We start from the raw sequence: 26,793 nt of genomic DNA, 5'->3' as shown, positions 1-26,793 counted from the left end.
GTCACCAAACCAAATTTTAACAACATATCAAATGATTTGATTTCATGAGCAAAGGGAGTGCATACATTTGCATAATTCGGCATCAACGCAGAATTATTTCCATCTCATTTACTGTCTCTATTAGTGACACAGCTACACATCAGGCTTTATACTTACAGCATAGATGTTAAGATGTTTAGTGTATACTGTATATAAGAGATTCCTGAGTACACATCATATATACTGTACAGTCACAATCAATACGGGGACTGCTTTATTGAAGCAGCACAAGTAACTAATTTTGATTGGTTTATTTCATTTTTGTGGACTAAGCAAAGCTATTACTGTATGTATAAATTATTTATGATTATTATCTGAGAAATAGAACATTTTATCATATTTTCTATTTTAATTACAGTTTAAATTCATTAGGAGTCGGAGCATTTTTTCCCGACTCCAGGCGCCCAAAATTGCTCCGACTCCAACTCCACAGCCCTTGTGTGAGCTGGTCAGAAGCTGATTTCATTGGCTCCTCATCCTGTCATCACTGTAACCAACTCCTATTGGCTTACATTGATGGATTGCGTCAGGAGCCAATGAAAACTGCTCCTGACCCGGCTCACACAGCTTTGCCCTCATAGCGATGGTGGGTATGTGCGGCGATTCGTCGGGCGGCGCCGTTAACTGTGGCTATTCTGAAGCCATTACTGATGTCATTTCCTCCCTTACTCTCCTCTGCCTGATTGTGTATGAATTGCCCGCCCTTCACTATAGAAAGTGCGTTGTCTCAGCATGAGAAATATTGGCCAATCAGAGAGGAACAGAGGTGTGGGAGGGGGAAACAGGAGCTTCAGCCAATCAGGCTGCATTAAGTCTGAGGGGAAGCAGAGAAACAAAGGACAACCCAGCATGCCCTGCATCTTCCTTTTTGTGTGCCAAATTTTGTGTGTACCAAATAAGTTAGGTAAACTGGGGAATGATCATTTATCAACAAGAAAAGTAATAGTGATTGTAACTTTTGGATTGCCTGGTTAGCATCCTTATTACTTGTTTACCAGATAAAAATAAAGAATTGATTTTTGATTTTATGCCCGACAGTTAGGACCCTTTTCCACTACAGCGTTTGCGATTTTAAAATCTCTACGCTTTGCTAAACAACATAGGAATCGCGGTAGGTAATTTCCACTACCGCGATTCGTTTTTTTACTAAATCGTGATCGCGCCGCGGAACTATTTTTGCCACGATTTTGCTATGCAGTGCATAGCATAGCAAAATCGCGATCGCAATTGTCGGGAAATCGATGGGTAATTTTTAACTTTTGCTAAATCGCAATCGCTAGCGTTCAGCGTGAACACTAGCGATTGCTAGTGAAAAACGGCCCTAACACTTTAAGGGGGCAGAGACTGCTGGTACTGAAGTGGTTTAAAATGGACCCAAAATAATCTGCCATTTGGGATTGGCCCAAAGCTGCATACGGATAGCTGCTAAATTTACATGCAGTTGTAAAAGTTTGCTTGTCGCATGCAGCTGACCTACAGTTTGGTTTGACCGGTATGCTGCCTCTTGTTGATATTACACAGCTCATGCCTTTCTTCTTCCTGCAGGAACACCATTTACAACGAGCGATCTCGGCACAGCAAGTTTTTAGAGAAAAGAAAGAGAGCATGGTCATTCCGGTTCCCGAGGCCGAGAGCAATGTCCACTACTACAGTCGCCTGTATAAGGGAGAATTCAAGCAGCCCAAGCAGTTCATTCACATTCAACGTAAGTTCATGCATGAGATCGCCGCTGTGTCACCCTTGTCAGGCTTCCAGTTATCACACAGGCTGCATCTGTTACTTCCACTGGAGAGAGCACCTGCTCTATGTGACAGGAAGCCAAGTCTCTGTGCTGTCTATAAGCATGGCTCTGTATTCAGACTGCCCTGACAGTGCAGTTACTTTTCCTCGATCCCTCTCTGTGCTCCTTCTAATACAGAGCCAGGCAGGCCGTCACAAGGATACAGCAGGCTTGTAAGACTCAGAACACTTTCATTAAAATAAACACGTTTCTAAGCCTAGATAATGGTTTGTATTATTGCAGCAGACTTTCCTCTATATTGCTTCATGCGCTGTGTGTTAAGTAGGATATTGCGCCAACACAGATCAATAAGCGACTTCCTGGTTTCACTTTGAAAATGCACAACGCGATTCATTGAGAGAAAACCTATTATATACCTCCTACAAAACGCAGCAATATATTACCGTCCTGTATTAAAGCAGACCTAAACTCAGAACTTTTTTTTCTGCTAAAAATATACGCAACAGCACAATAACCTTTACAGAAAAACATTTCTTTGTTACAGCTGCTGCAAATCCTGCAATAAATCTGCAGGGTGTCTACTTCCTGCTTTCATGGAAGCAGAGATATTGTCAACCTCCTGTGCTGTCAAAAAGTTTTTTTATCTGCTGTGGCAGTCATTTGACACAGGAGAGAGATCAGCTTGTGATTAGGCCAGATCCACGCTATATGCGCTTTTCTGAGCGCTTTGTGATTGATTAGTGCTTTCTGAGCGCTTTTTAAAAATTTCTCCCATTCACTTTCAGTAAAAAATCGCCATGTTTGCGTAAGTGGAAAATCTGCGATTTATACTACGATTTTAATGAAAGTGAATGGGAGAAATTTTAAAAAAGCGCTAATAACTCGCAAAGCGCTTTTAGTGAGGATCCGGCCTTAGGCAGGCTAAACTCTCTAAATACATACTGGGTACATTTCTCTGTTTTCCGTCTGTCCTGTGCAAGAGTTCAGGTCCACTTTTAAGGGCAAGGAGGACACTAGGATTCAAGCACCGTATTGTCCTTGTGTATTGCAACAAAATTACTTTTCATGGCAGCCTCACAGTGCATATAAGAAACATAGTTGTAGTAACAAAGGTACAAATAGAGGCATTACACATGCATGCTAACGATTTCAGATTTTTAAAGTGGACCTGAGCTCATGCACGGGACACAAGGAAAACGCAGATTCATCCACCCTGTTTGTGTTTAGAGTGATGAGCCTGTCTTAATACCTTCTTAGCTGCAAGTAATCACAATTGTAATTTGCTTTGTCAGCACAGGAATTTCGGCAGCCTTAGTTAATTTGTCAACACGGGATGTTAACCCCATGTCTGCTTCCATGAAAGCAGGAAGAAGACTGCATATTTATTGCAGGAGTTCTGTGGGCTGTAACAAGTGTTTTTCTTTAAAGGCTATTATGCTGTTGCTTATCTTTTAGAGGAGAGTGGAAGTTCTGAGTTCGGGTGTTGTACACAGTGCTAATTATTTCAGAGAAGATTCAGAGTTTAACAAGTTTATGGCAGATGATAAAAAGCAGTTTTTCAGTCTGTGTGTGTGTGTGTGTGTATGGATTGATATGAATTGCCTGCCTGATGGCTCAAACAAGGCATTTCCAGGTTAAGAGTTATCCTTGATAATGTTATTGGCCCTTCTTAGGCCCCGTTCACACTTGCGTTTTTGGGAAAAACTGACCGGATGTCCGGACCGTACCCATACGGTTCCTATCCGGATCCGGTCCGTTTGCATACGTTTTCAATCGGGTATGAATACGGCTGCGATCCGGATTCGTTTTTTAAAGAGATAACACACTATATAAATTCCTGGGGTCTGGGAGTTCAGCAGAAGCTGCACCTGTAGAATCAGGTTCTCCGCTGTGTAGGGCCTCACCTCCACGTCCGACATACCTCCAAACAGCTCCAGCACAAAGTCACTGCTGCTCCACTCCAGGAATGCTGGGCCCATGTGTCCCCATCCAAAATGGCCGCTAGAAAACGCATAGGAAGTGGGATAGAACGTCAGGTTTTTATAGCCAGTGTGTTCTGTGCTTTCCGTTTCCCACTGGTTTCTATTGCCGGACGGTGCAGTCAGGCTCCGGTCCGGGTGCGTCCGGACCTTTAAAAATAGCGCATGTTGGAAAAGTGTCTGTATCCGGTCCGTACGGAATGGACACGTGTGTACGGTCGCATAGACTTTGCATTGCTATGCCGAACGTCCGTTCCGTTTGTACAGTATACGGTCCGGATCCGGCCCGGCGAATCCGGACAGCGAACGCTAATGTAAACTGGGCCTTATACAAGACTTCAAGTGATGGCAGTACAATGCCGATAATGACATCTATTTTTACAACTCGCTGCAGGACTTCTCTACCAGCCTTTGGTGCTGCTTAAACTGTATCTACAAAAGATCTACAATGTACAAACACACACAAATTATATACCGGTATGTGCCTCAGAGTAAACTGTACACAGAGCTAAACCACTAGATCATGCTATGGATAGTAATACGGCTGCTGATACACTTGGGGCCCTTTTACACTTGCAATCGCGAATGCGTGCTTGCAAAAGCTTCTTTTTCCATTCGATGTATTTGCGAAGTTAACCGTCGGGAGTGAAATGCAATCACGGCAATAATCGAGCAGGACTACAATTGCGCTCAGGAAAAAAGCCCAACACACTAATGGAAAAAGTGCACTGTGATTTACTTGTAAATTACGGTGCACTAGCGATCAGCAAAATAACAGCGATCTGCTTGTTCATGCAGATCACAGCTAGTGGAAAAGGGCCCTTAAAGAGAACCCGAGGTGTGTTTAAAGAATGTTATCTGCATACAGAGGCTGGATCTGCCTATACAGCCCAGCCTCTGTTGCTATCCCAAACCCCACTAAGGTCCCCCTGCACTCTGCAATCCCTCATAAATCACAGCCGTGCTGTGAGGTTGTGTTTACATCTGTAGTGTCAGTCTCAGCTGCTCCCCCGCCTCCTGCATAGCTCTGGTCCCTGCCCCCGTCCCTTCCCTCCAATCAGCAGGGAGGGAAGGGATGCAGGCGGGGACTGGAATTCTGCAGGAGGCGGGGAGAGCAGCAGACTGACACTATAGAGATAAACACAGCCAGCTCTGACAAGCTGTTTGTCAGCAGAGTGGCTGTGATTTATGAGGGATTTCAGAGTGCAGGGGGACCTTAGGGGGGTTTGGGATAGCAACAGAGGCTGGGCTGTATAGGCAGATCCAGCCTCTGTATGCAGATAACATTCTTCAAACCCACCTCGGGTTCTCTTTAATGTACGGTGGACTTTGGAAAGCATACCGGTGAAACTCGAAAAATTAGGATATTTCGCAAAAGTCTATTTATTCCAGTAATTCAACTTATTGATAAAGCGCAAACCTATTCCGTGGCGCTGTACAAAGTAAGAAACAAACATGGGGTACATAATAATAATAATACAATGGTATACACCAGCATGCAAAATACCAAAAAATTACTCTGACTCCACAGCCTTGCAAAATGCAGGGTTGGTACAAAATACAGAATCCAATATATTTTTGCACAAACCATAACCCTTTGCAGGTGTTCTGGATGAATTAGCTGATTAGGGTCTGACACGTTGAGCCTAGAATACTGAACATTTTCACAATATTCTAATGGCCTGAATTTTTGATTTTGGGGTTCCCATAAGCTGTAACCCACAATCGCCAAAATTGTAACAAATGAAGGCTTGAAATATCTCGCTTTGCGTGTAATGAGTCTATTTCATATATTAGCTTCACCTTTTTAAGTTGAATCACTGAAATAAATGGACTTTTGCACAATATACTAACTTTTCGAGGTTCATCTGTACAAGTGGAGGAGTGCTATAATACAGAATTATTTTTTTTTTTTTTGTATGACATTTTTATATAACAGTTGCACTTACGAGAGCGGCTTTAAAAATGTATTTGAGTTGGGCATCTCTGCTTTGGCCTCCAGTGTCCAGTGTCGTGGGACCATGGAGGGAGCAAGTACCATGCTAATGCATAAAGATAATGAATTTAACCACCCTGGCGTTCTATTAAGATCGCCAGGGCGGCTGCGGGAGGGTTTTTTTTTTTATAAAAAAAAAACTATTTCATGCAGCCAACTGAAAGTTGGCTGCATGAAAGCCCACTAGAGGGCGCTCCGGATGCGTTCTTCTGATCGCCTCCGGCGGCCAGAAGTAACACGGAAGGCCGCAATGAGCGGCCTTCCGTGTTTCGCTTACCTCGTCGCCATGGCGACGCGCAGAGTGACGTCATGGACGTCAGCCGCCTCCGATCCAGCCCTTAGCGCTGGCCGGAACTATTTTTTCCGGCTGCGCAGGGCTGGGGGGACCCTCTTTCGCCGCTGTTCGCGGCGGATCGCCGCAGAGCGGCGGCGATCAGGCAGCACACGCGGCTGGCAAAGTGCCGGCTGCGTGTGCTGCTTTTAATTTGATCCAAATCTGCCCAGCAGGGCCTGAGCGGCACCCTCTGGCAGTAATGGACGAGCTGAGCTCGTCCATACCGCTAAGGTGGTTAATGACTGTGCATGCCAGTAAGTCACCTGACGAAAGCGCTAGCACTCCAAAACGTGCTGTGACATTACTGGCACATGATTATTCCGGCGGCTGCTTTTTCTGCTGCCCCTATACTTCGGACTCTGGGGGTCACAGTACCTGTGAGTGCTGATATACCGGACATTTCTTCAGGGCTGTGGAGTCGGAGTTGAGGAGTTGGAGCAATTTTTGAATCAAATCCATAGCCTTTGTAAAACTTAGACTAGCCAGTCGGAGCAATTTTGGGTACCTGGAGTCGGAGTTGGAGTCTGAGTTGGAGTCGGTGGTTTCACAAACTGAGCAGTCGGAGTCTGATTTTTGTACGGACTCCACAGCCCTGCATTTCTTGATGAGACGTAGCCCATCTCAAAGTGAGATTGGAAAGCATTTTTTTTTTGTAAGTGCAATTGTTTTATAGGAGTTTCACTATTTAAAAGTAATTGTCTATTGGAACACTCCTCCCCTTGTAGGTTTTCTAAAGTACACTGTAAAGGGCTTTTTCTATGTAATTATTATTATTATTATTAATAATCTAACTACTCTGAATCTCTTTCTGACTGGTTTTGGACTCGTCCATTTCCTCATGGGGGATTCTCAAGGCTTCAGGCCAGTAGCCATTTTTATATAGATCCTTTCAAGGAGGACTTCTAAAAATAGTAAAGGGAACCCGAGGTGAGAGGCATATGGAGGCTGACATGTTTATTTTGTTTTAAACAATGCACATTGCCTGGCTGTCTTGCTTATCCTCTGCCTGTTGATACTGTAATGCTAGGTGCACACCATAAGATAGTTCAGCAGATAGATGGTTCGATAGATAATTTCCGTCATGTCCGATCTTATTTTGGATAGTTTTTCTGATCGATTTCTCATAGAGGTGAATGGAAATTAATAAGAAAATCAATCGGAAATTTAATAGAAAAATTTAAATCGGCTGAAAAATCTCATTGTATATACCTAGCATAAGTCATAGACCTTGAACAAGCATGCAGATCAGATATATATGACAAATCTGATATTAGCTGCATGCTTGTTTCAGGTGTGTGATTTAGACATTACTGCAGCCAGAAAGATCAGCAGGACTGAAGGCAACTGGTATTGTTTAAAAGGAAATAAATATGGCAGCCTCCATAGGTCTCACACCCCTGGCTCTTTTTTTAAAAGAAAAATCCTTTCAGTGGTTAAGCCCTAACAGAAGTGACAGTTACACAGGAAATTTACATTTACAGTGCATTTTGCACAGTTACATCTTACATGTTTACACATGTATTTTAAATTTTACAGTTTTTTTTTTTCTTTTTAGTGGTCCTTCAAATAACATTCCCATTCCAATGTATTGTGCATCATGAATATAAAAAAAAATGCACCTTATTCCCTCTGTAGCTGAACTGACGTTTTGCAGTGTTTATAAACATTATGTATAACATTTTTATGAATAAACACTTTAAAAGTACATCATTAGCCTGATATGGGTTGTTCATGGCAGCCGCAGAACATAGATGCCTGATGACCTCACCCCACATTGGCTGCCCTCGCTGACGTTGTGCCATGTTGTGTTTAGTGTCTGTTTACTGAATTAGCTATTTCATTTCTTAGCATTTAATCTGGACAACGAGCAGCCAGATTACGATATGGATTCGGAAGATGAGACGCTGCTTAATCGGCTCAACAGGAAGATGGAGCTGAAACCACTGCAGTTTGAGATTATGCTGGACCGGCTGGAAAAGGCGAGCTCCAATCAGGTGCGTTTGTGTCTCTTGGTGGCACCCTCCATGTGGACAATATGGCATCTTCTCCTCTCATTTAGTGTGTGCGTGTATAAGGGATAGACCTCTCTCTACTCTGCTACTACTGCTACTCTGCCTAGGAAGAGTTCATCTATGACCAATAAGTTTCTGGCCCCCAAAATCCAGGCTCTGCTAAACTGAAAGCAGGAGCAACCACAGTTCTCCTCCCCTTTTGTGGTTTATAACACTGTTCATGTATTTCATTACATGTAAAGATACATGTGTATCTTTATGCATGTGTAGCACAATAGACTGCAGTAAAGCAGCCCATACACTCAGCCGATTTTCTGGCCGACCGATCGATCCCGATCGATCGATCAATCGATTGCAAATCGGTTGGCCAGTCGACCGATCGACGGCCGATTTCGATCGATTTCGATGGATTTCCATCGAACTTGCAGGGTGGAAAATTTAGGTCGATCTGATGAGATTGCTTATCAGTTTGCATTGGCCTTAATGGAAATCTGATGGCAAAAAAATGCCATCAGATCGAATTTCAATAGATTTCAAACTGAAATCAATTGGAATTCTATCCTGGTAAAAAATGTTCTAAAAACGCATCAGATAGATCATCAGATGCATTTCTTATCTATCTGCTGCCAATCTGACGAGTGTATGGGCACCTTTATTGTCCACTATGTAAGAGCGTCTGATGTTCTCAGTGCAATGCGACCTTTGACTCCAGTCTCTGTGCAGCGAGACAGCAGCTTGTGTGACCGTGCTATGCTGTGCAATATATGGCCACAATAAAAACGTGTCTTTATCAAACACAGGTGACAAGAAGAAAAGAGAAGCATTCAGGCCAGATAAAACATTACAGGCTGGTTCACACTTTGATCGCCAACTGCAATTGTCTTATGATTTTGAAATGCAAATTCTTGGCAATTTGTGTGCGGTGATTGCATTTTGCAATTCTCATTTGAGGTAATGAGATTCACAACTCGATCGCAGCTGAAATGCTGCATGCAGCATGTTTGCGATTTATATAAATCGCAAACACTGCAGTGAGAAGCGTCCCATAGGGATACGTTGTTACAGGGCTTCGCAGGCTATCGGCAAAGTGCTGAACCGCTCCTGAAAATCGCCCCAGTATGAACTAGGCCTTTGTTGTGATTTACTCCACAAAGAGGTCACATAAGGAAGAAAGCAGGTCAGGCAGGGAGAGAGGGCATTTGTACTATTTGCATCAGGGTTTCAGGATGTGTTGAAAACATGGGCAACTAGATCTCAGCCTAGCCATTAGCAATATTGTTCTATTTAGGTGGCCAGAAAAAACTAGGTTTAGTTATGGTGGGTAGTGTAATAAGTGGCTTAGAAGCCTCTTTAAAAAAAACCTATTTAAAGGAAACCTCAGAGCACGAATAAGAAAGATTTTATACTTGCCTTCCTCCAGCCCCATGAGCAACGTTGCGTCCCTCGCGGTCCTCCCAGGTGCCTCCGTTTGGCCGCAATCAGCCTCGTTAAATCTGGCTCAGTCCTGCCAGTCGGGCTCTTTTGCGCATGTGCGACTGTCCGGGCTGATTGTGGCCCAGCGGAGGCACTCTGGAGGACGGTGAGGAACTCAGTAGTGCTCATGGGGCTGGAGGAAGCCCCGGGTAAGTATAAAATCTTTCTTATTCCTGCTCTCGGGTACACTTTAAAATGAGAGGAACTCCAGTGAGACTAATGTAATAATACTTACTTTTTGCAATAATTATGTATAAATGATTTTAGTCAGTGTTTGCCCCTTGTAGAATCTTTCCTCTCCCTTATTTACATTCAGACATTTATCACATGGTGACATTTTTACTGCAGGCTGGTGATGTCACTGGAAGGAGATGCTACTTCTTTTTTTCTGCACACTGAAGCCTGAAAAGACATGCCCTATAGGTACTAAAGTCAATAAACTTTATTAAACAGACTTCAGTGTTCAAAACTGTTTTTTGGCGCTTGGACCCAGCTGTTATTTTCCACAATGCAACAAGCCTCCCACAGTGTGATGCAGGACCTCAGAGCTGTGAGGTACTGACATCACACTGTGGGAGGGGTTTCAGCACAATATCAGCTATATAGAGCCCCCTGATGATCTGTTTCAGAAAAGGAAAATATTTCTCATGGGAAAGGGGGTATCAGCTACTGATTGGGATGAAGTTCAATTCTTGCTTAAGGTTTCTCTTTAAAGGGAAGGTCCAGGCTCCAAAAATAAACAAAATCCACTTACCTGGGGCTTCCTCCAGCAGCTGTCCTGTGCCCTCGCTACAGCTCTGGTGGCTCCCGGTCTTCTCCACTGCAAAAGCTGACCTCGCCGGGTCGAGTTCCGGGTCGGCTACTTCTGCGCTCCACTGGTCCGGCCGATGTTGTCAGGACGGTACTGCGCAGTACAGTCTTGATGAAGTTGGCTGGACCACGTGACTCGCACCGTGTAACGCAGAAGACGCTGAAGCCCCAGTTAAGTGGATTTTGTTGTTGTTTTTTTGGAGCCTGGATCTATCCTTTTTAAAATGATTTGATTACATTGGGTGAAAATCTGTAAGTGTATGGCCAGCTTTAGTATTTTGGTGGCTATTTGTAGATGCGCATGAAAATAAGGTAAGACATTGAAATCCTGTTTGGTGAAATCCTTGCCGTGTAGACAGTGAGTACGAGGAGAGCAGGATTTGTATCTTTTCTGCACACGGATGGAATTTTTGCTCGGAGTAACGGAATGATTTGCATATTACAGCTTGTCACTCTTCAGGAAGCCAAGTTGCTGCTAAACGAGGATGATTACCTTATCAAATCTGTGTATGACTACTGGGTGAGAAAGCGGAAAAACTGCAGGGGGCCCTCCCTCATCCCCCAAATCAAACAGGAGAAACGGGACGGCTCCACTAACAGCGATCCGTATGTCGCATTCCGGCGGAGGACGGAGAAGATGCAAACGCGAAAGGTAAATGTCTCGCGCTCGGAGTCTAAAGTGTGTATGGCTTTCTCCATTTACACCAGGATTGTGTGTTTTTCAGAATTTAAAGGACAACTGTGGTGAGAAGAATATGGAGGCTGCCATGCTTATTTCCTTTTAAGCAATACCAGTTGCCTGGCAGCCCTGCTAATCTATTTGGCTGCTGTAGTGTCTGAATAACACCAGAAACAAGCATGCAGCTAATCTTGTCAGATCTAACAATAATGTCAGAAACACCTGATCTGCTGCATGCTTGTTCAGGGGCTATGGCTGAAAGTACTAGAGAAAGAGGATCAGCAGGACAGCCAGGCAACTGGTATTTAAGAGGAAATAAATCTGGCAGCCTCCATATACCTCTTGCTACAGTTGTGCTTTAAGTCGGTCCCCAATGAAAACAGTCTGACTTGTTCTTCTTGTGATCCATGTATAATTTTGACCACAGTGAATCTCTGCTGGGCCCCCTAGCGAGGTGAATCTGTCTAGATTAGCAGTTTGAATTAGTCTTTGGGCCTTGCCAACAGTGCATGTTTTCTGAATATGCAGGTAGATTCTTAATCCACAAGATGCTAATTGCCTACTTGGGCACTTGTGGGGTTTTCCTGCAAAACAGCTCATGTAATTCAAAGAAAATGTCATGTCCTACATTATTATTACATATTCATGTAATTCTAAGCAATTTACTACAGGGAGAACATTTTTTACAGCTGAAAAAGTATGTGCTCAAACCAGGCGTTCTCTGCAGGGCCCAAGGCCCACTGTCACCAACCCCACTGCCAACCCGCCCTGTTCCTGTAATGTCCTTTACTGCTGTGGACCGGGTCTGTAACCGCTGCCATTTACATTTTTGGCAATGTAACTGCCTGAGTGTACCAGTGGCTGCCTGCCCCTTGCTTCCTGGTGACCTAAGCCATGGCCTTTGTGGCCTTGCCGCAAATCCGGCCATGGTCACCTGACTTTATATACTGGCTGCCAAATGTCTATTGACTTAACCTCTTGAGGATCACAGGTTTACACTCCCCTAGTGACTGGGTGTTGTTTTTTTTTTGTTTGTTTTCTTTTTGCAATTCCGCACTCTGCAGCTTTAACAGTTTATTGCTCAGCCATACAACTTAGCAGCCAAATAAATCCTTTCCTTCCCACCAACAGAGCCTTCTATTGGTAGTATCTGATTGCTGCTGCAATGTCAATTAATGTTAATTTTGTGTTTTGTTTTGTTTTTTATTATAAAAAAGGCTATTTTTTATTTTCTTTCACCCCCCCCCCCCCCCTCCCCGTACAGAATGTACAGAAGAGGTATGCAGCCAGCCGGCCGAGGAGTCGCCTCACCTTGAGAAGTTCCTGGTATGCCTATATGGATGTTCCACCAGTAGAGCTAGTGAGGTTATTCCTTGGACGGCTGGCCACTTACCTCTTCTGAGTGTGCTCTATTTTTTTTCTGTTTGTCGGCTGCCAGATTCTCCTATACATTCACTCTCACTTCCCTCTAAACTGACTGGTCAAAGTGCTAAGAAACATCTTATGGTTCTTAAATGTAAACCCGCTGTTTTGTTCCGTTATACAGAATCGCAAGAACGACGAGGCGTCTTACGAGAAAATGTTGAAGCTGCGAAGGGAGTTTAGCCGAGCCATAACCATTCTAGAAATGATCAAACGGAGAGAGAAGACGAAACGGGAATTGCTGCATTTAACGCTGGAAGTGGTGGAGAAGAGGTGAGATACTAAGACCCGTATACAATACATTTTTTTCGCCTGAATTTTCTCCTAGGAGATAATTTTTAATCTTTTTTTATTTAGACTAATTTTTCTGCATTTTGCAATTGAAAAAGTACCCAAAAATAGGTTAAAAAGTGCTATCAAAATTATTTTAAGCATTTTCTTGCTTTCTGCTGGTTTAACTACTTAATTCACCATGCGCAATATAACCACGCCCTGGGAAACTTCGGGCCATGAAAATTAGTCAATGGGCGTGCTATCGTTACCGCCGGTTAGCAGGGACATTAACCGTGTCCCCGGTTCAATGACCGCCACCGTCTATGAGATGCCTGCATTCATTGTATCTTCCTGTTGTTAGGCTAGGTCCACACTAGACACAGTTGCAGGACGGACCCTGCAGTCCGGATCAGGGGAAGTACCCACCGTACTGCAAACTGATGAAAGTGCATCAGTTTTGCATCAGTTTCCGTTCAGGTTTTTCCCTGACAGAAAACGTCTCCATCATTAGGAAGGAGTGGGAGGATTTTTTTGGGCCAATCATAAAGCTCAGGCTATCCGTTTTAACATCCGTTTTTTGCCTGTGGAGCTGGAGATGCGTTTTCTCATTACTTTCACTACCCCTGAGTGATTCTTTGCGTTCCTGGCCACAATAGCGCCATCTATGCTACTATAGCATATATCATATACCATATAGCAGCATAGAGGGTGCTAATGTGTCTGGGAACGCGAAGAATCACTCGCGTCCCCAGCCTGTCAGCTCCTGTCACCGAAACAGGAAGTGGCTGCCGGCGGGGCCAGGAGGATCGGAGGGAGACGGCGAGGGCACCGGACAGCTGCAGGGGGCTATTGGAAGCCCCAGGTGAGTAAAACTCATTTTTTTTTTGTTTGACTTAAGTGTCCCTTTAACACCTTAGGTATGTGAATCGGAAATGACTGAGGGCATCTTGTGGCCAAATGGTAAAACTACATCAAAAAACATTTTATTCAATATAAATACGCATTTCCCTCCCACACTCCCCCATAGTGTATGTGTGTACATGTATATGTGTGTGTGTATATGTGTATATGTGTATATGTATGTGTATGTGTATATATATATATATATATATATATATATATATCTATATCTCTATATCTATATATATCTATCTATATATATCTATCTATATATATATCTATATATATATATATATATATATATATATATATATCTATATATAGTGTATATATATTTATTTTTTTACAGATACATAAAATTACTTTTAAAAAAAATACATAGTTGCCTTAGGGCCTGAACTTCTTTTCATAGGTATGTGAAGGGGTATATGGCTTATTTTTTTTTAATTTGCGGGTTTATAATTAGTGATGGATGCAAAGCTGAAAAAATGAACCTTTATTTCCAAATAAAATATTGGGGCCGTACATTGTACTGGGGAAATATTTTAAACGTTGCACTAACCCAGGACAAATGGGCAAATAAAATGTGTAGTTTTTATCCACAGTAGAATGTTTCATTTTAACACTATAATGGCCGAAAACTGAGAAATGATGAATTTTTTTCAATTTTTTTTCTTTTATGCCAATTAAAATGTGTTTAGAATAAAATAATTTTTAGCACAATGTACCTCAAAGAAAACTTAATTGGTGGCGAAATGAAACAAGATATAGATCAAGTCGTTGTGATTGTTATTGGCGAAAGAATGGGAGGAGCGCTGACAGGCGAAAATTGCTCTGGTCCTAAAGGGGTAAAAAACCCTCAGTGATCAAGTAATTAAAGGGCATTTTATTGACAAGTTTGAAAATATCACTTGGGAGAAACCTCAGGAGAAAAAGTGAATTGCATATGGGCCTATGTGTGGTTTTCTTATAGTAAATGTCTATAGATGTCAGAAATGTATGTTTATTGGGAGACCATCAGTAAGACCATAGCAGTAGGAGAACAGAGGCGCCAGCAGGATAAAAGCGGATAAAAACTTTAAAATTTGCTGGGAGGAAGCGGTGGACTTACCTCCATAAAGCAGACACGAAAGACTGTCTCAATAGTTGCAATCACATTTATTAACTAGTACCTCAAAACAGTGCAACGCGTTTCGCAGGCCCAGCCCGCTTCATCAGGCAATAAACATGGGGACAAGACAGAATTTCAGCAATAGCAGGTGTAGCGCCTTTCACTGAGGCGCAGATGCTATTCACCAGAGAAAAGTTAGTAAGAGATAAAAGGTCGGTATTTTATCTCATGCGGTATTTTAACACTTTGTTTGCAATTCACCACTGTGAGAGGATAGAGAGAGTAGTGTTCGATAGCAGGCGATAATGATGCGATAATGGAGCGATATGTATGCGAAAACCGTGCGATAAATGGTCGTTAGTTATGCGGTGTTCGTGATTTGCATGTGATACTTTGCCTCTCTGGATGCTGGAAGTAAAGGATTGTGGGTAGGAGGAGGAGGTTATTACCAGCATGTGACCGCAGAGGGTTTCCCTCCCTGTTTTTGACCCTCTCCTTCCATTACAAATTCCTCCCTTCGTTCTGCATATTAAGTATATTAAGCATTTACAATATTAAGTGGATGGGTGAAACGGAGGAGGTATTTGGATACATTTTCACACTCCCTCCCGATGAAAAATGTATCCAGATTCCTCCTTCCTTTCGCCCATCCACTTAATATTGTAAATACTTAATATTGCTTAATATGCTTAATATTGTAAATGGGCTGCTCTCTGGTGCCTGAAATATGTACAGTATAGGCTGTTACTGTGTGCTGCTAGTAAACTAGCTTCAGAGTGAGCTGCTCTCTGCTGCCTGAAATATGTACAGTATAGGCTGTTACTGTGTGCTGCTAGTAAACTAGCTTCAGAGTGAGCTGCTCTCCTGTGCCTGAAATATGTACAGTATAGGCTGTACTGTGTGCTGCTAGTAAACTAGCTGCAGAGTGAGCTGCTCTCCTGTGCCTGAAATATGTACAGTATAGGCTGTACTGTGTGCTGCTAGTAAACTAGCTGCAGAGTGAGCTGCTCTCTGGTGCCTGAAATATGTACAGTATACGCTGTTACTGTGTGCTGCTAGTAAACTAGCTTCAGAGTGAGCTGCTCTCTGCTGCCTGAAATATGTACAGTATAGGCTGTACTGTGTGCTGCTAGTAAACTAGCTTCAGAGTGAGCTGCTCTCTGCTGCCTGAAATATGTACAGTATAGGCTGTTACTGTGTGCTGCTAGTAAACTAGCTTCAGAGTGAGCTGCTCTCTGCTGCCTGAAATATGTACAGTATAGGCTGTTACTGTGTGCTGCTAGTAAACTAGCTGCAGAGTGAGCTGCTGCCTGAAATATGTACAGTATAGGCTGTACTGTGTGCTGCTAGTAAACTAGCTGCAGAGTGAGCTGCTCTCTGCTGCCTGAAATATGTACAGTATAGGCTGTTACTGTGTGCTGCTAGTAAACTAGCTGCAGAGTGAGCTGCAGCAGCTGTGAGAAAAACCACATATCTCCAGGTACATTCAGGGGATAAATAGATGAAAAAATAACGAATGGCCACACACCCTTTTTTCCCTGGTGAATTGTGATTTTGAGAAAAAATAACGACTAACTATCGCCTATTTATCGCACATTTATCGCACATTTATTGCATGGATTTCTCTCTGTCGATATTTCACCCTATACTTCTGGAGAATTGCTATTTGGAGATATCACAGGAGGTAAATTACCTCCCATGAGATAAATAGGTCGGTAACCACTGGTGAATTGAGGCCCTTGTGTGATCCTGATTGCTGGAGAGAAAATGGCTGCCTTCAGATCATGATCAGAGCAAGCGGGGAACCCTAATTGTTTTGCCAAACTTATCCAAACCTCAGTCCTTTACTTGTGTACCTGTGGCCCTTACGACCATATCACATAGGCAGCCATAGTGCTGTTGCTGAAGCCTGTAAGATCCGCTTTAACCACAAATAAAGGTGGTCACACATTAAACAATTTTTTTTTTTTTTTTTAAATCGAGAGTTAGGCTAGGTCCACACTTGTCCGTTTGCAGATTGGAGCTGTGTCAAACGAATCCGTTTCTGACCCCCCCCCCCCCCCCCCTCCCCCACCAAATAAACCCAAAACATTCCCCGTTTTTGTCATTTTTACAGCATGTTTCCATCCCGTGGAAACGTATGCCTTGGCCGTGGGTGGGGGAGCCGCCAAACTGGAGTGGGTAGCAGTCAGGACCAGGGGCAGTGGTGGGGAGGGGTGTTGCAAACCCCCCCCCCCCCCCCCCGTCCCCGATTCCCCTCTAGCTATTTGCGCAAATGTTAAATGTATGCAGTGAGTGGGGAAGCTTACCTTTCTTCCTTGCATTCCACCGCTCACCGCTTGATTTCCTGCAATGACGCCCTCTATACTTCGGTGGGTGGCATTGCAGGAAGTCACACGGTGAGCGGAGGAAGGAAGGTAAGCTTTTTCGCTTGCTGTACACATTGTTCGCGCAAATAGCTGGAGGGGGTAGAGGGTGGAGGCAACACCCCCCACCGCTGCCCTCTGTCGCCCTCCATCCTGGCTGCTTCCCCCTTTAGCCTATACCTGGGGACACCTATGCTGCGGGGCGGAGCAGGCAGTAGGCAATCCGGATCTCCATTCATTTCTGTGTCTGTGTAAAGGGAGATCTGTTGTTTACAGTGCCTGCTGCCACTACCCCGCCGTGTATCCGGGCTCTGTGAAGTCCTGACAAATCCGGACCCTCCGTTCAGTTTTTTAGCACGGATCCCCTGAACGCAGATGGATCAGTTTTTTGTTTTGTTTTTATTATGTGAAGACTGCTGCTATTTTTAGCATTGGATTCCGTGGCTCCGTTTTTGATCCATGCCAAAAAACTGAGCCATGGATCCGTTTTTTAAAACAAGTGTGAACCTACTCTTGAAGAGGAACTTTAACCAAGGATTGAACTTCGTTCCAATCCGTAACTGATACCCCCTTTCCATGAGAAATCTTTACCTTATCTCGAACAGATCATCAGGGGGTCTGTATATCTGATGTTGTGGGGAAACTCCTCCCACAGTGTGATGTCATGACCATGGTCCTAACACTTTGCTGTACACCTTTGTTTTGAACCTTGTTGAATTGTGGGAAATTATGGATTTTTCCAACTGCCAAGCAAGTAATATCTCCCTCTGTGCATAGAGCTCTCAGTAACGAACTTTCTTTACAGCTCACCTGGCAGAACTAAAGATGTTGCCGCCAGTGATGCATTTCAGAATGTAAATCAGGGAGTGGAAAGATTTTACAATGGACAAACACTGACTAAATAATCAATAAATTAAATTGTAAAAATAAGCAATTGTACTCATTATTTCCACTACAGTTCCTCTTTGGATTTTTCTGATTACCGTAGTTGGAACTTTTGAACACCTGACAAACGTATCGTATGTGTGTTTAGACTTTTCCCTAATTGTGACAAAAATGATTGGAAATTCCTTGAAAATGGATTGGGTCTCTAAAACAAGAAATTGACAATCTTTCCTAAGCTGTTCAGTGTTCTGAAAAATTGATCAGAAGTTTCCACCACTCCGAATCAACTTATAGAAAAAAAACAAACCTGTTAATTCAATCACATCTCTTGCTTGGGGGGGAAAAATCATTTAGTTTTTCTGGATAATGGATCGTTTCTTTTGGAAAACTTGGAAAAGTATATTATAATTCTATGAATTCTCTAGCTTATTGTGATCACTTTTGTTGTATTTGTCCATCTCTTTTACATGTAGGTATAATTTGGGCGACTTTGGCGGGGAGATATTGAATGAAATTAAAATTCCGAAAATCGAGAAGGAAGTTCATCCCATCCCGACATCCTTACACAACGGCAACCATCACAAGGTCCCCGAATGCAAAACAAAGGTACGGCGCCGACTGATGACTCACGTCTGGCTGACAATTCCATCTGCAGCAATTATTTCTTCTGGGACCTTCATTTCCCTGTAATTTGGCAGACAGCAAAATTAGCTGTCAGATTATTAAGCTTTGTCAGGGGATCACAGAGGAAGTGGAATGGTCTATTTATAATGATGTCAAAGAGCTAAAGGGTTGAGGGGTTGCCATGCCAACCTGAGAAACAGACCTAGCATCCCATTTGCAATCAGTTATATTTCCTTTCAGGAAGAAAGTATTTCTGATTTGTTGCCACGGGCAACATCGGTTCAGTTCTCTCCTTTGCAGATAGAACTCGAAGTTCTATTAAGTTAGTAAGTGTACACTTACTATAAATTATGTGCATTTTCCAAATGTTTGAAAAACACATTTGCCACACATCTAATAAGTCAATGGAAAATCCCACTTTTGCTAAAATTTACGTTCGCGTTTTCGCATGCGTAAAAAAAACATTACTTCTTGAAGCATAAATTCACAAATTGCATGCAATTTCCCATTGACTTTCAGGGCCCTTTTTCACTAGCCACGATCCGCTTAAACAAGCGCATCGCCAGCGGTTTGCTAGTGCACAGTGATTTACATGGAAATCGCGGTGCACTTTTTCCATTAGCGCGTTTGGGTTTTCCCCAAGCGCAATCTTAGTGCTGCACGATCAATGCCGTGATTGCTTTTCGCTCCTGACTGTTCACGTCGCAATCGCGTAGAGTGGAAAAAGAAGCTTTTGCAAATGCATTAGCGTGTGGAAAAGGAGCCTCATTAGCCCTTTTGAAAGAACACATGCAAAAACAGTTTAGTTTCACGCAATAAGTGTGAACCCTCCCTAAATGTCTTTTTGTTCTTTCACTGAATTAGGCCAAAGGGTTCTCTTAATCAAAATTCAAATTTAAAACAAATGAACAAGAGCAACAGGCATGATGATGCTTCCAAGTTTGGTTTCAATGTACTACTCTATTTTTTATTTATTTATTTTTTATCTTCCATGCCTTTTTTTTTTTTTGCACATAGTGATACTCCACTTCAGTTGGTTGAGTCAGGCAGTTTCTTTACTTTGACTCATTGTGTAAACTCCTCCCATTGGTCAGCTGTCATTATCTCTGGGTGTGATATTGGTGACTGAATTAGTGGGCACCTTCAGTACTAATGGACATAATCACATTTTCTTAAGTTCTTGATGGACTTCTCTTCCTGGCCTCCCATCAGTGTTCCTTCATCAGTACAGTAACTATTTGAATCTGTGGCTTCATGCACATGCCTGCTGCCCCACCCCTTTGTGTTTCCATTGGTCACAGCTAGTCTTCCATGATTGGGTAGAGTGGCACATTGAATTTAAAGATCTTTCTACAGCTTCAATCAGATCTGCAGTGAGCCTAGTCATTCTAGTTATAGCAGTGAAGTGGATCAGCACCCAATGGGAAGAGATGTGTGCTAAAGCAGAGGAACCCTGTAGCCCACCAGGGTCTAATATAGCAAGAACAAAGCTCTGCAGCACCACGTCATTGTATATAATGGCTCTTTATTGGGATAAAAACAGAGGTTGCCATACAGCGACACACTGTTTCGCACTCTGTCCTTTCTCAAGCTGTGTAGACTCTCTCTCTGTCGCTGTTTGGCAACCCCTCTGTTTTTATCTCAATAATGAGCTATTAAATACACTGACGTGGTGCTGCGGAACTTTGTTCTTGTGTCATTCTTGTTATAGACTTGCAAGGGAAAGAAACTGTAAACCAGAACTTCCTGTGTGAAAAGTATTTTGGGATCGTTGCCCTTGGCAACCAGACATACTGTATTACTTACTGTATTTTAAGCCTGCACTGTAAAAGGATAGCTGGAAGAAAGGTGAACATTTCAGGGGAACCTACAGTTTAACCACTCCCAGACCGGGCTATTTGAAATCTATACTGTGTATCTCCGTTTATCCATGCCAGGGCGCAGAATTCAATTTCCGCATTTGCGCGTGTACACTCCCGCCATCCGCATCATCGCCTGTAACTCGCTTGCTCTGCTGTCATGCCAATTTCATTGGCTCCTGACCAGTGATCACTGTGAGCCAACCACAGTGATCCCTGCTCCCATTTGTGGCGGGGAGGAGAGAACACTCTCGTCCTTTGGGAGAGATAAATATTTTTTTTTTTAATTAATGCGAGCAGTGAAAAGAAATCACAGGTCCGAAACAGGTTCACTAAGGAAACCATACCGAGACTCTTGCAACCACACAAATCCAGTAATTTTGTTAATTCACTAGCCAGAAGGCCACAAATAATTTTTATTTTTTATTATGCTTATTTTAGCTAAATTGTCAATTTAAAGTGTAATCCAAAGTACAAACCAAGATTCTTCAGAACACAGTATGAAGATAATATAAAGCATACATTTGCTGATCTTTAATGTCAAGCTGGTGATCAGCAGGGCACTGGAAAACCTGTACAAAGTGCCCCAGTGTGAGTAGGCCCTGACTCAGTAATGTCAGCTCTCTGATCAGAGGATTATGAGCAATACAAATAAGAGGGGAGTGCAGTCTCTCATGATCTCCTTGCTGCAATGTTCCCCAAATTGTGCTGCCAGAAAACATGAGGCACCGTTTCTCGAACCAGATAAATAGATGTGCTCTTTTTTTTTTACTTTAATGGCTTTATTTATATGCTATTTAGATGATGATCAAGATACTGGGAGCCTTAAAGGGAACCAGAGATGAAGCACCCTTGTGTATTTTACCATATATATCAGTAAGAACATTAGAGAAAACACTTACCATGCTCTCTGTTTCATCCACACTGCTAAAAGTGTCTGTTATCAGCTGTGATAAGAATCCTGGACTGAGCATTCAGTCTGGCTTTGCAGGGGATAATTATAGCTGAGTCATTATAGCAGAGCCACAAGGAGGCAGGCTTGGGCTTAAAAAGACACCAGAGAAGACAGACTTAGCTATAATCATTCCGTAGCAAAGTCAGACTGAATGCTCAGTCCCGGATTCTTATCAGAGGTGATAACAGTCAGATTAAACAGAGAACAATGAAACAAAGAGCAGATTAGGTATTTACTGTCATGTTCCCACTGATTTATAAGGTAAAATACAAGAGGGTGCTTAACCACTTAACGACCGCCTAACGCCGATAGGCGTCGGTGGGTCGTTAGTGGTATAGCATGAAATCGGCCGCTCGATCGAGCGGCCTTTCCATGCCAGTTCACGGAGGCTGTCTCCGTGAACAGCCGGAGAGCCGCCGATCGCGGCTCGCCAGCGAACTGTAAACAGGCGGGGAAGAAATCCCCGCTGTTTACATCACACGGCGCTGCTGCGCAGCATATGATAGGCTGAAGCCTATCCTTCAATGCGCAGGATGGAAATAGGTCCTGCGCAGCCCATGAAGGGAGAGGAAGGTAATGGGAAGGAGGGAGCGCCGAAAACGCTGCGGAAGGGGGCTTTGAAGAGCCCCCCCCCCCTGCTGATCACAAACAGCCGGCGGCGATCAGAACCCCCCAGCAGGACATCCCCCTAGTGGGAAAAAAGGGGGGGGGGGGGAAAGTCTGATCGCCAAGGCTCAATCCTGATCGGTGCTGTGGGCTGGAGAGCCCACGCAGCACCGATCACTGCAGAAAGCCCTAGTCCTTAAGTGGTTAATCTCTGGTTCTCTTTAAGCTGGCCATACACGCATTGATTTTATTTGATTACCCTGGTTGAATCTGCCAGCTATCTATGATGCAATGAGCCACATTGATCGTAATGTCGATCAATTGCAGCAAAAATCTGAACGTGCATGGCCCCCTTTAGACGTGTAGGAGTGGGACAGGTTCCTAAACCCATAACTGCTGAAGATAACTGTGAAGGCAGAAAAACAGTTGTCAATATTTAAGTGACATCCATAAAGTGCAGCTTCAGACTAGCAGGACAGGAAGTGAATTCCTAACCCTTACAAAATAAAAAAATCCTGTCTTATAATTTTTGTTCTGCCATTCTTTGCAGACTATTCACCACGCATTGGTTAAAGAAGACACGTTGGATATCCGGCTAAAGAAGAAGTACCCAAAGAAGCCAAAAGCGGAACCTGTTGTTACCCCTCAGCCCCTCCCCTCCTTAGAGCCATTGCCAGTAATTAACAAGAGTGATATCAAACAATACGACTTCCACAGCTCGGACGATGAAGAGTTCCCACAGGTTGGTCTCCTGGCTGTGGTGTTACCCTTGTGGGGTTGAGAGAACGGGATCAGGAGACCAGCATCCTTCTAACTCACATTCTCCATTCTATACAGGTACCCTCTCCGCTGTCTGAGCTGGAGGAAGACAATGATCCTGACGGCCCCTTTGCCTTCAGGAGAAGAACTGGATGCCAGTATTATGCCGTAAGATATATTTTGCTGGGTCTCATTCCTTTCTGTCTGGAACAATGTAACAGATATGTCAGTTACAGATAAAGGGAGACATCAAATAGATCTTTAGCGTTTAACCTCTGTGGCGCCGACATCTTTGTGCCGTCATCCTATGGTACGGTTGGGTTTCTGAGAGCTGCAGCATTATGTCTATAAATGGAACAGCCTACATTTAGCCTATTTATGTGGTACACCTAGTTGCCAGCTTGTGGTACTTTGATTTTCTGTCCCAGCAGCCCAGACCTTCATATCTCAAGCTTGGGGCTTTCAGCACCAGAGAGAACACAAGAAAGAGAAAAGTATCTACACAAGCCTTAATCCTTGAACTAGTCCTCACGCTGTTACTAACCCTTATGCTTTTTTTAAAAAAATTTTATCTAGCCTTAATGTGTTATTGGTCCGGAACCATTTCCAAGATTGTTTGCACATCTCTTCTCTTTAAAGTGTACCAGAGATGGTGGGATAGAAGAAACTTACACATACCTGGGGCTTCCTCTGGCCTGATCACTCCCACGCGGCTGTCCTCCGCCTTCTGGATCCTCAGTAACGGGTACTGTAAGTTTTGCCAGTCGGGGCTTACTGCACATGCGTGGCCCGGCCGCGTGTGCGCTCCTGCGACTGGAGCGTTCTGTTCCTGCGCAGTACTACTGCGCACGGGGGAGCGCACAGCCGCACTGCGTATGTGCCGACTGGCCGAACTTATGGGACCCGTTACCAAGGACCCAGAAGACGGAGGTTGGCGGCATGGGAGTGAGCAGGCTGGAGGAAGCCCCAGGTATGTATACATTTTTACTATTTCCTGTCACTGGTACACTGTCTGTCATATTTCTACTACTTGCTGTGACAGGAGAAAAGTAATTTATGGCTCATTTTACTGTGGAAGAAACATGCTTTTTATTTGTATATGTTTACATGTATTTTAAATTTTAAGATTTTCGCGACAGAGGTCCTTTAAGCTCCATGCACACTTTCCACCGCTGTCAGGGCAAGAATCAGTAAATAAAAAAGTAAACAATGGTAAAAGACGTGTGTCCTACTGGCGAATCCATTTGAACAATTAGTCCATTCAGGGTACTTCTGTGGCGATTTTCACACTTCAAGGTCCTCGTTTTTGCGTTTCTGCTAATGACCATTCTTCAGGCTGTAGTCATGCTGTCCTTTAATTCAAATGCGCTTTGACGTCATTCTCTCATCACTGTCGGATCTCTCTTTTTATTACGACAGTGAGCGAGCGTGTGTACGGGCCTTTACTACATGTACAAATTATGATGTGTTCATATTTGCCAACTTAAATGAAGCCAAAGTATTTATTTTACTATATACCGCTAATGGTGTTTTTTTTTTCTAAAACAGTGCTGAAAACGGCGATAGAATGAATCTAATTTCTTCCTTCTGTGTAATATATCATTTTCATTCCATTTGTCTGGGTGTTGCGGGTTGCGCAGGTGAAAGTAGGCTTGGCTCTCCTTAGAAATGCGTGATTCCACACAAACGGATACAACAAGGCTGTTATACGTTCAGCCATGCTTCAAGCAATGGAAGAAGTGACGATTAGAAATCACAGATTAGGGCGCATTATTTTTATGGTAACTTTTACTTAACCTCCTGAGTGTTACGCGCTCAGGAGGTTTTGTTATTTTTTGCCCGTGTTTTTTTATATTTGTGCTAAATGGCTATAAACCCTCTAGCTAGCACTAGGCTAGCTAGAAGAAGTCTCTGCCTCCACCCGCCGCTGCTCCCCCGTTTATACATTACCCAGCCTGGATCCAGCGATCGGCGCAGCCTCCCCGGACAGCTCCGCTCTTCACTATGGAGAGGATCGCAGATGACGTCATGCGCAAACCTGATCCTCCCCATAGAGAGACCGGAGCTGTGCTGGGAGGCTGCCCGATCGCTGGATCCGGGGGGGGGGTAACGTATAAAGCGGGGGATCGGCAGGGATCCAGGGGTGCCGGAGGCTCTTAATAACTAGCCTAGTGCTAGCTAAAGGATTTACAGCTATTAGGCACATTATTTATGGGGGTCTCCTGGGGCCACAGAGCGGTATGCCCGACACAGTGTCAGGCATACTGCTAAGGAGGTTAAAGAGGAACTCCAGTGAAAATAATGTAATAAAGTGCTTAATTTTTACAATAATTATGTATAAATGGTTGTCAGTGTTTGCTCATTGTAAAATCTTTTAAATCCCTGATTTACATCCTGACATTTATCACATGGTGACATTTTTACTGCTGGTAGGTGATGTAGCTGCTGCTTGCTTTTTTGGCAGTTAGAAACCGCTGTAAACAGCTATTTCCTACAATGCAACAAGGTTCACAGACAGGAAACTGCCAGGAGTACGTACTCAGTTTCTTGTGGGAGGGGTTTCACCACAATATCAGCCATACAGAGCCCCCTGATGGTCCATTTGTGAAAAGGAACAGATTTCTCATGTAAAAGGGGGTATCGGCTACTGATGATGGGATGCAGTTCAATTCTTGGTCACGGTTTCTCTTTAAGTTCCTGCGGCAGAAGAGGGTGTTTAGCAGCTGAGCAGCTTTTCTAAAAAGCGATTGTCCCTAACCTGTTACCTCACACTGATCACAAATGATCGGAGCAACAGAAAGTGTCCTGTTAAATACATTAAAGCACGTTTCAGGCACAGGGTTTAGACACTCGAAAGTACAGGCCCAGGGATACCAGTGTGCAGGACTGTCAGTGGTGAATTACTTGCTTAGTATTTTTACTATTTATGACTTTATATATATATATATATATTTTTTTTTCAAAGTATTCATGTCCCGAGTGTAAAGGGGCCGCAATATGCCTCTTTCCCATTCTGGCTGCATCACCATCATTAGTCTGTTAAAATAAGATAATCCTGGTGGTGTTTCACTCATTAACCACCCACTTTCATCTAGATGGTTATTTTGTCAAAAAATTATGCTGGAGGAAGGGTAAAAATACTTTTTTATTTTTATCATTGCAGCACAGGCTCATTACTTCTAGAAAGTGCAATAACCGTTCCGTATTTGTATTTGTAGCCACGTTTGGACCAAATGGAGGATTCTTCAGAAAACACAGATTTGTCGGCAGTGGCTAGACTCCGGTATAAGCATTGCCTCACCACTCTCACGGTGCCCCGGCAGTGCATAGGCTTTGCAAGGAGGCGGCTTGGCCGAGGCGGAAGGTAAAGAAAAAATATTGTTATGTTTTTATTATAAAGATGCTGAATTGTAAGGTATATTGAGGCAGTTTTCTTTTTCTCTTGAAGGGAACCTTAACTGTAAAAAAAAAAAAAAAAAAAAAAGTTTTACCTACCTGGGGCATTTACCAGCCGGCCGCCATGCGTACATTTTTACGCATCCCCGCTGGTGCAGGAAGCTATTGCAGACATGAACAAGTAACTTTTTTACACGTTATGGGTGTAATGCGTAAAATTTTTCCCATAAAAACGTACACATGGCGGCCGGCCAACTTCCAGTCGGCAAAAATGAAACTTGCTTGCAGCTGGGGGACCAGAGGAGCCATGAGTGACAGCGAGGGCACAGGATGGCTGCAGGGGGCTGGTAGATGCCCCAGGTAAGTAAAACTTTTTTTTTTCTTTTTACAGTTAAGGTTCTCGTTAAAGGATGCATGAAGTGAGAGGGATATGGAGGCTGCCATATTTCTTTCCTTGTAAACCATACAAAGTCCTGCTGATCTCTTTGGCTGCGGTAGTGTCTGACCCGCTCACCTGAAAAATGCATGTGGCAAAAATGGAGTCTGACTTTCAATCAGAAACATCTGCATGCTT

At 43.5% G+C, this 26,793-nt stretch overlaps 1 protein-coding gene across 2 annotated transcripts in view; it reads left to right on the top strand.

Moving 5' to 3' along the window:
* Positions 1 to 26,793, top strand: part of EPC2 (enhancer of polycomb homolog 2) — a 104,599-nt gene that overhangs the window by 56,695 nt on the left and 21,111 nt on the right. For both annotated transcript variants that reach the window (XM_068245851.1, XM_068245852.1), the window contains exons 2-9: positions 1,585 to 1,744; positions 7,938 to 8,083; positions 10,830 to 11,036; positions 12,610 to 12,758; positions 18,494 to 18,626; positions 22,615 to 22,806; positions 22,902 to 22,991; positions 26,042 to 26,187. In XM_068245851.1, coding sequence (XP_068101952.1) covers positions 1,585 to 1,744; positions 7,938 to 8,083; positions 10,830 to 11,036; positions 12,610 to 12,758; positions 18,494 to 18,626; positions 22,615 to 22,806; positions 22,902 to 22,991; positions 26,042 to 26,187 — 1,223 coding nt within the window. The remainder of the gene's footprint in view (positions 1 to 1,584; positions 1,745 to 7,937; positions 8,084 to 10,829; positions 11,037 to 12,609; positions 12,759 to 18,493; positions 18,627 to 22,614; positions 22,807 to 22,901; positions 22,992 to 26,041; positions 26,188 to 26,793) is intronic.

This window comes from Hyperolius riggenbachi, chromosome 7 (genome assembly GCF_040937935.1).
Source record: "Hyperolius riggenbachi isolate aHypRig1 chromosome 7, aHypRig1.pri, whole genome shotgun sequence".
Taxonomy (NCBI): domain Eukaryota; kingdom Metazoa; phylum Chordata; class Amphibia; order Anura; family Hyperoliidae; genus Hyperolius; species Hyperolius riggenbachi.
Note: the sequence above shows the minus strand (reverse complement) of the source record. Positions and strands in the feature narration are given on the sequence as shown.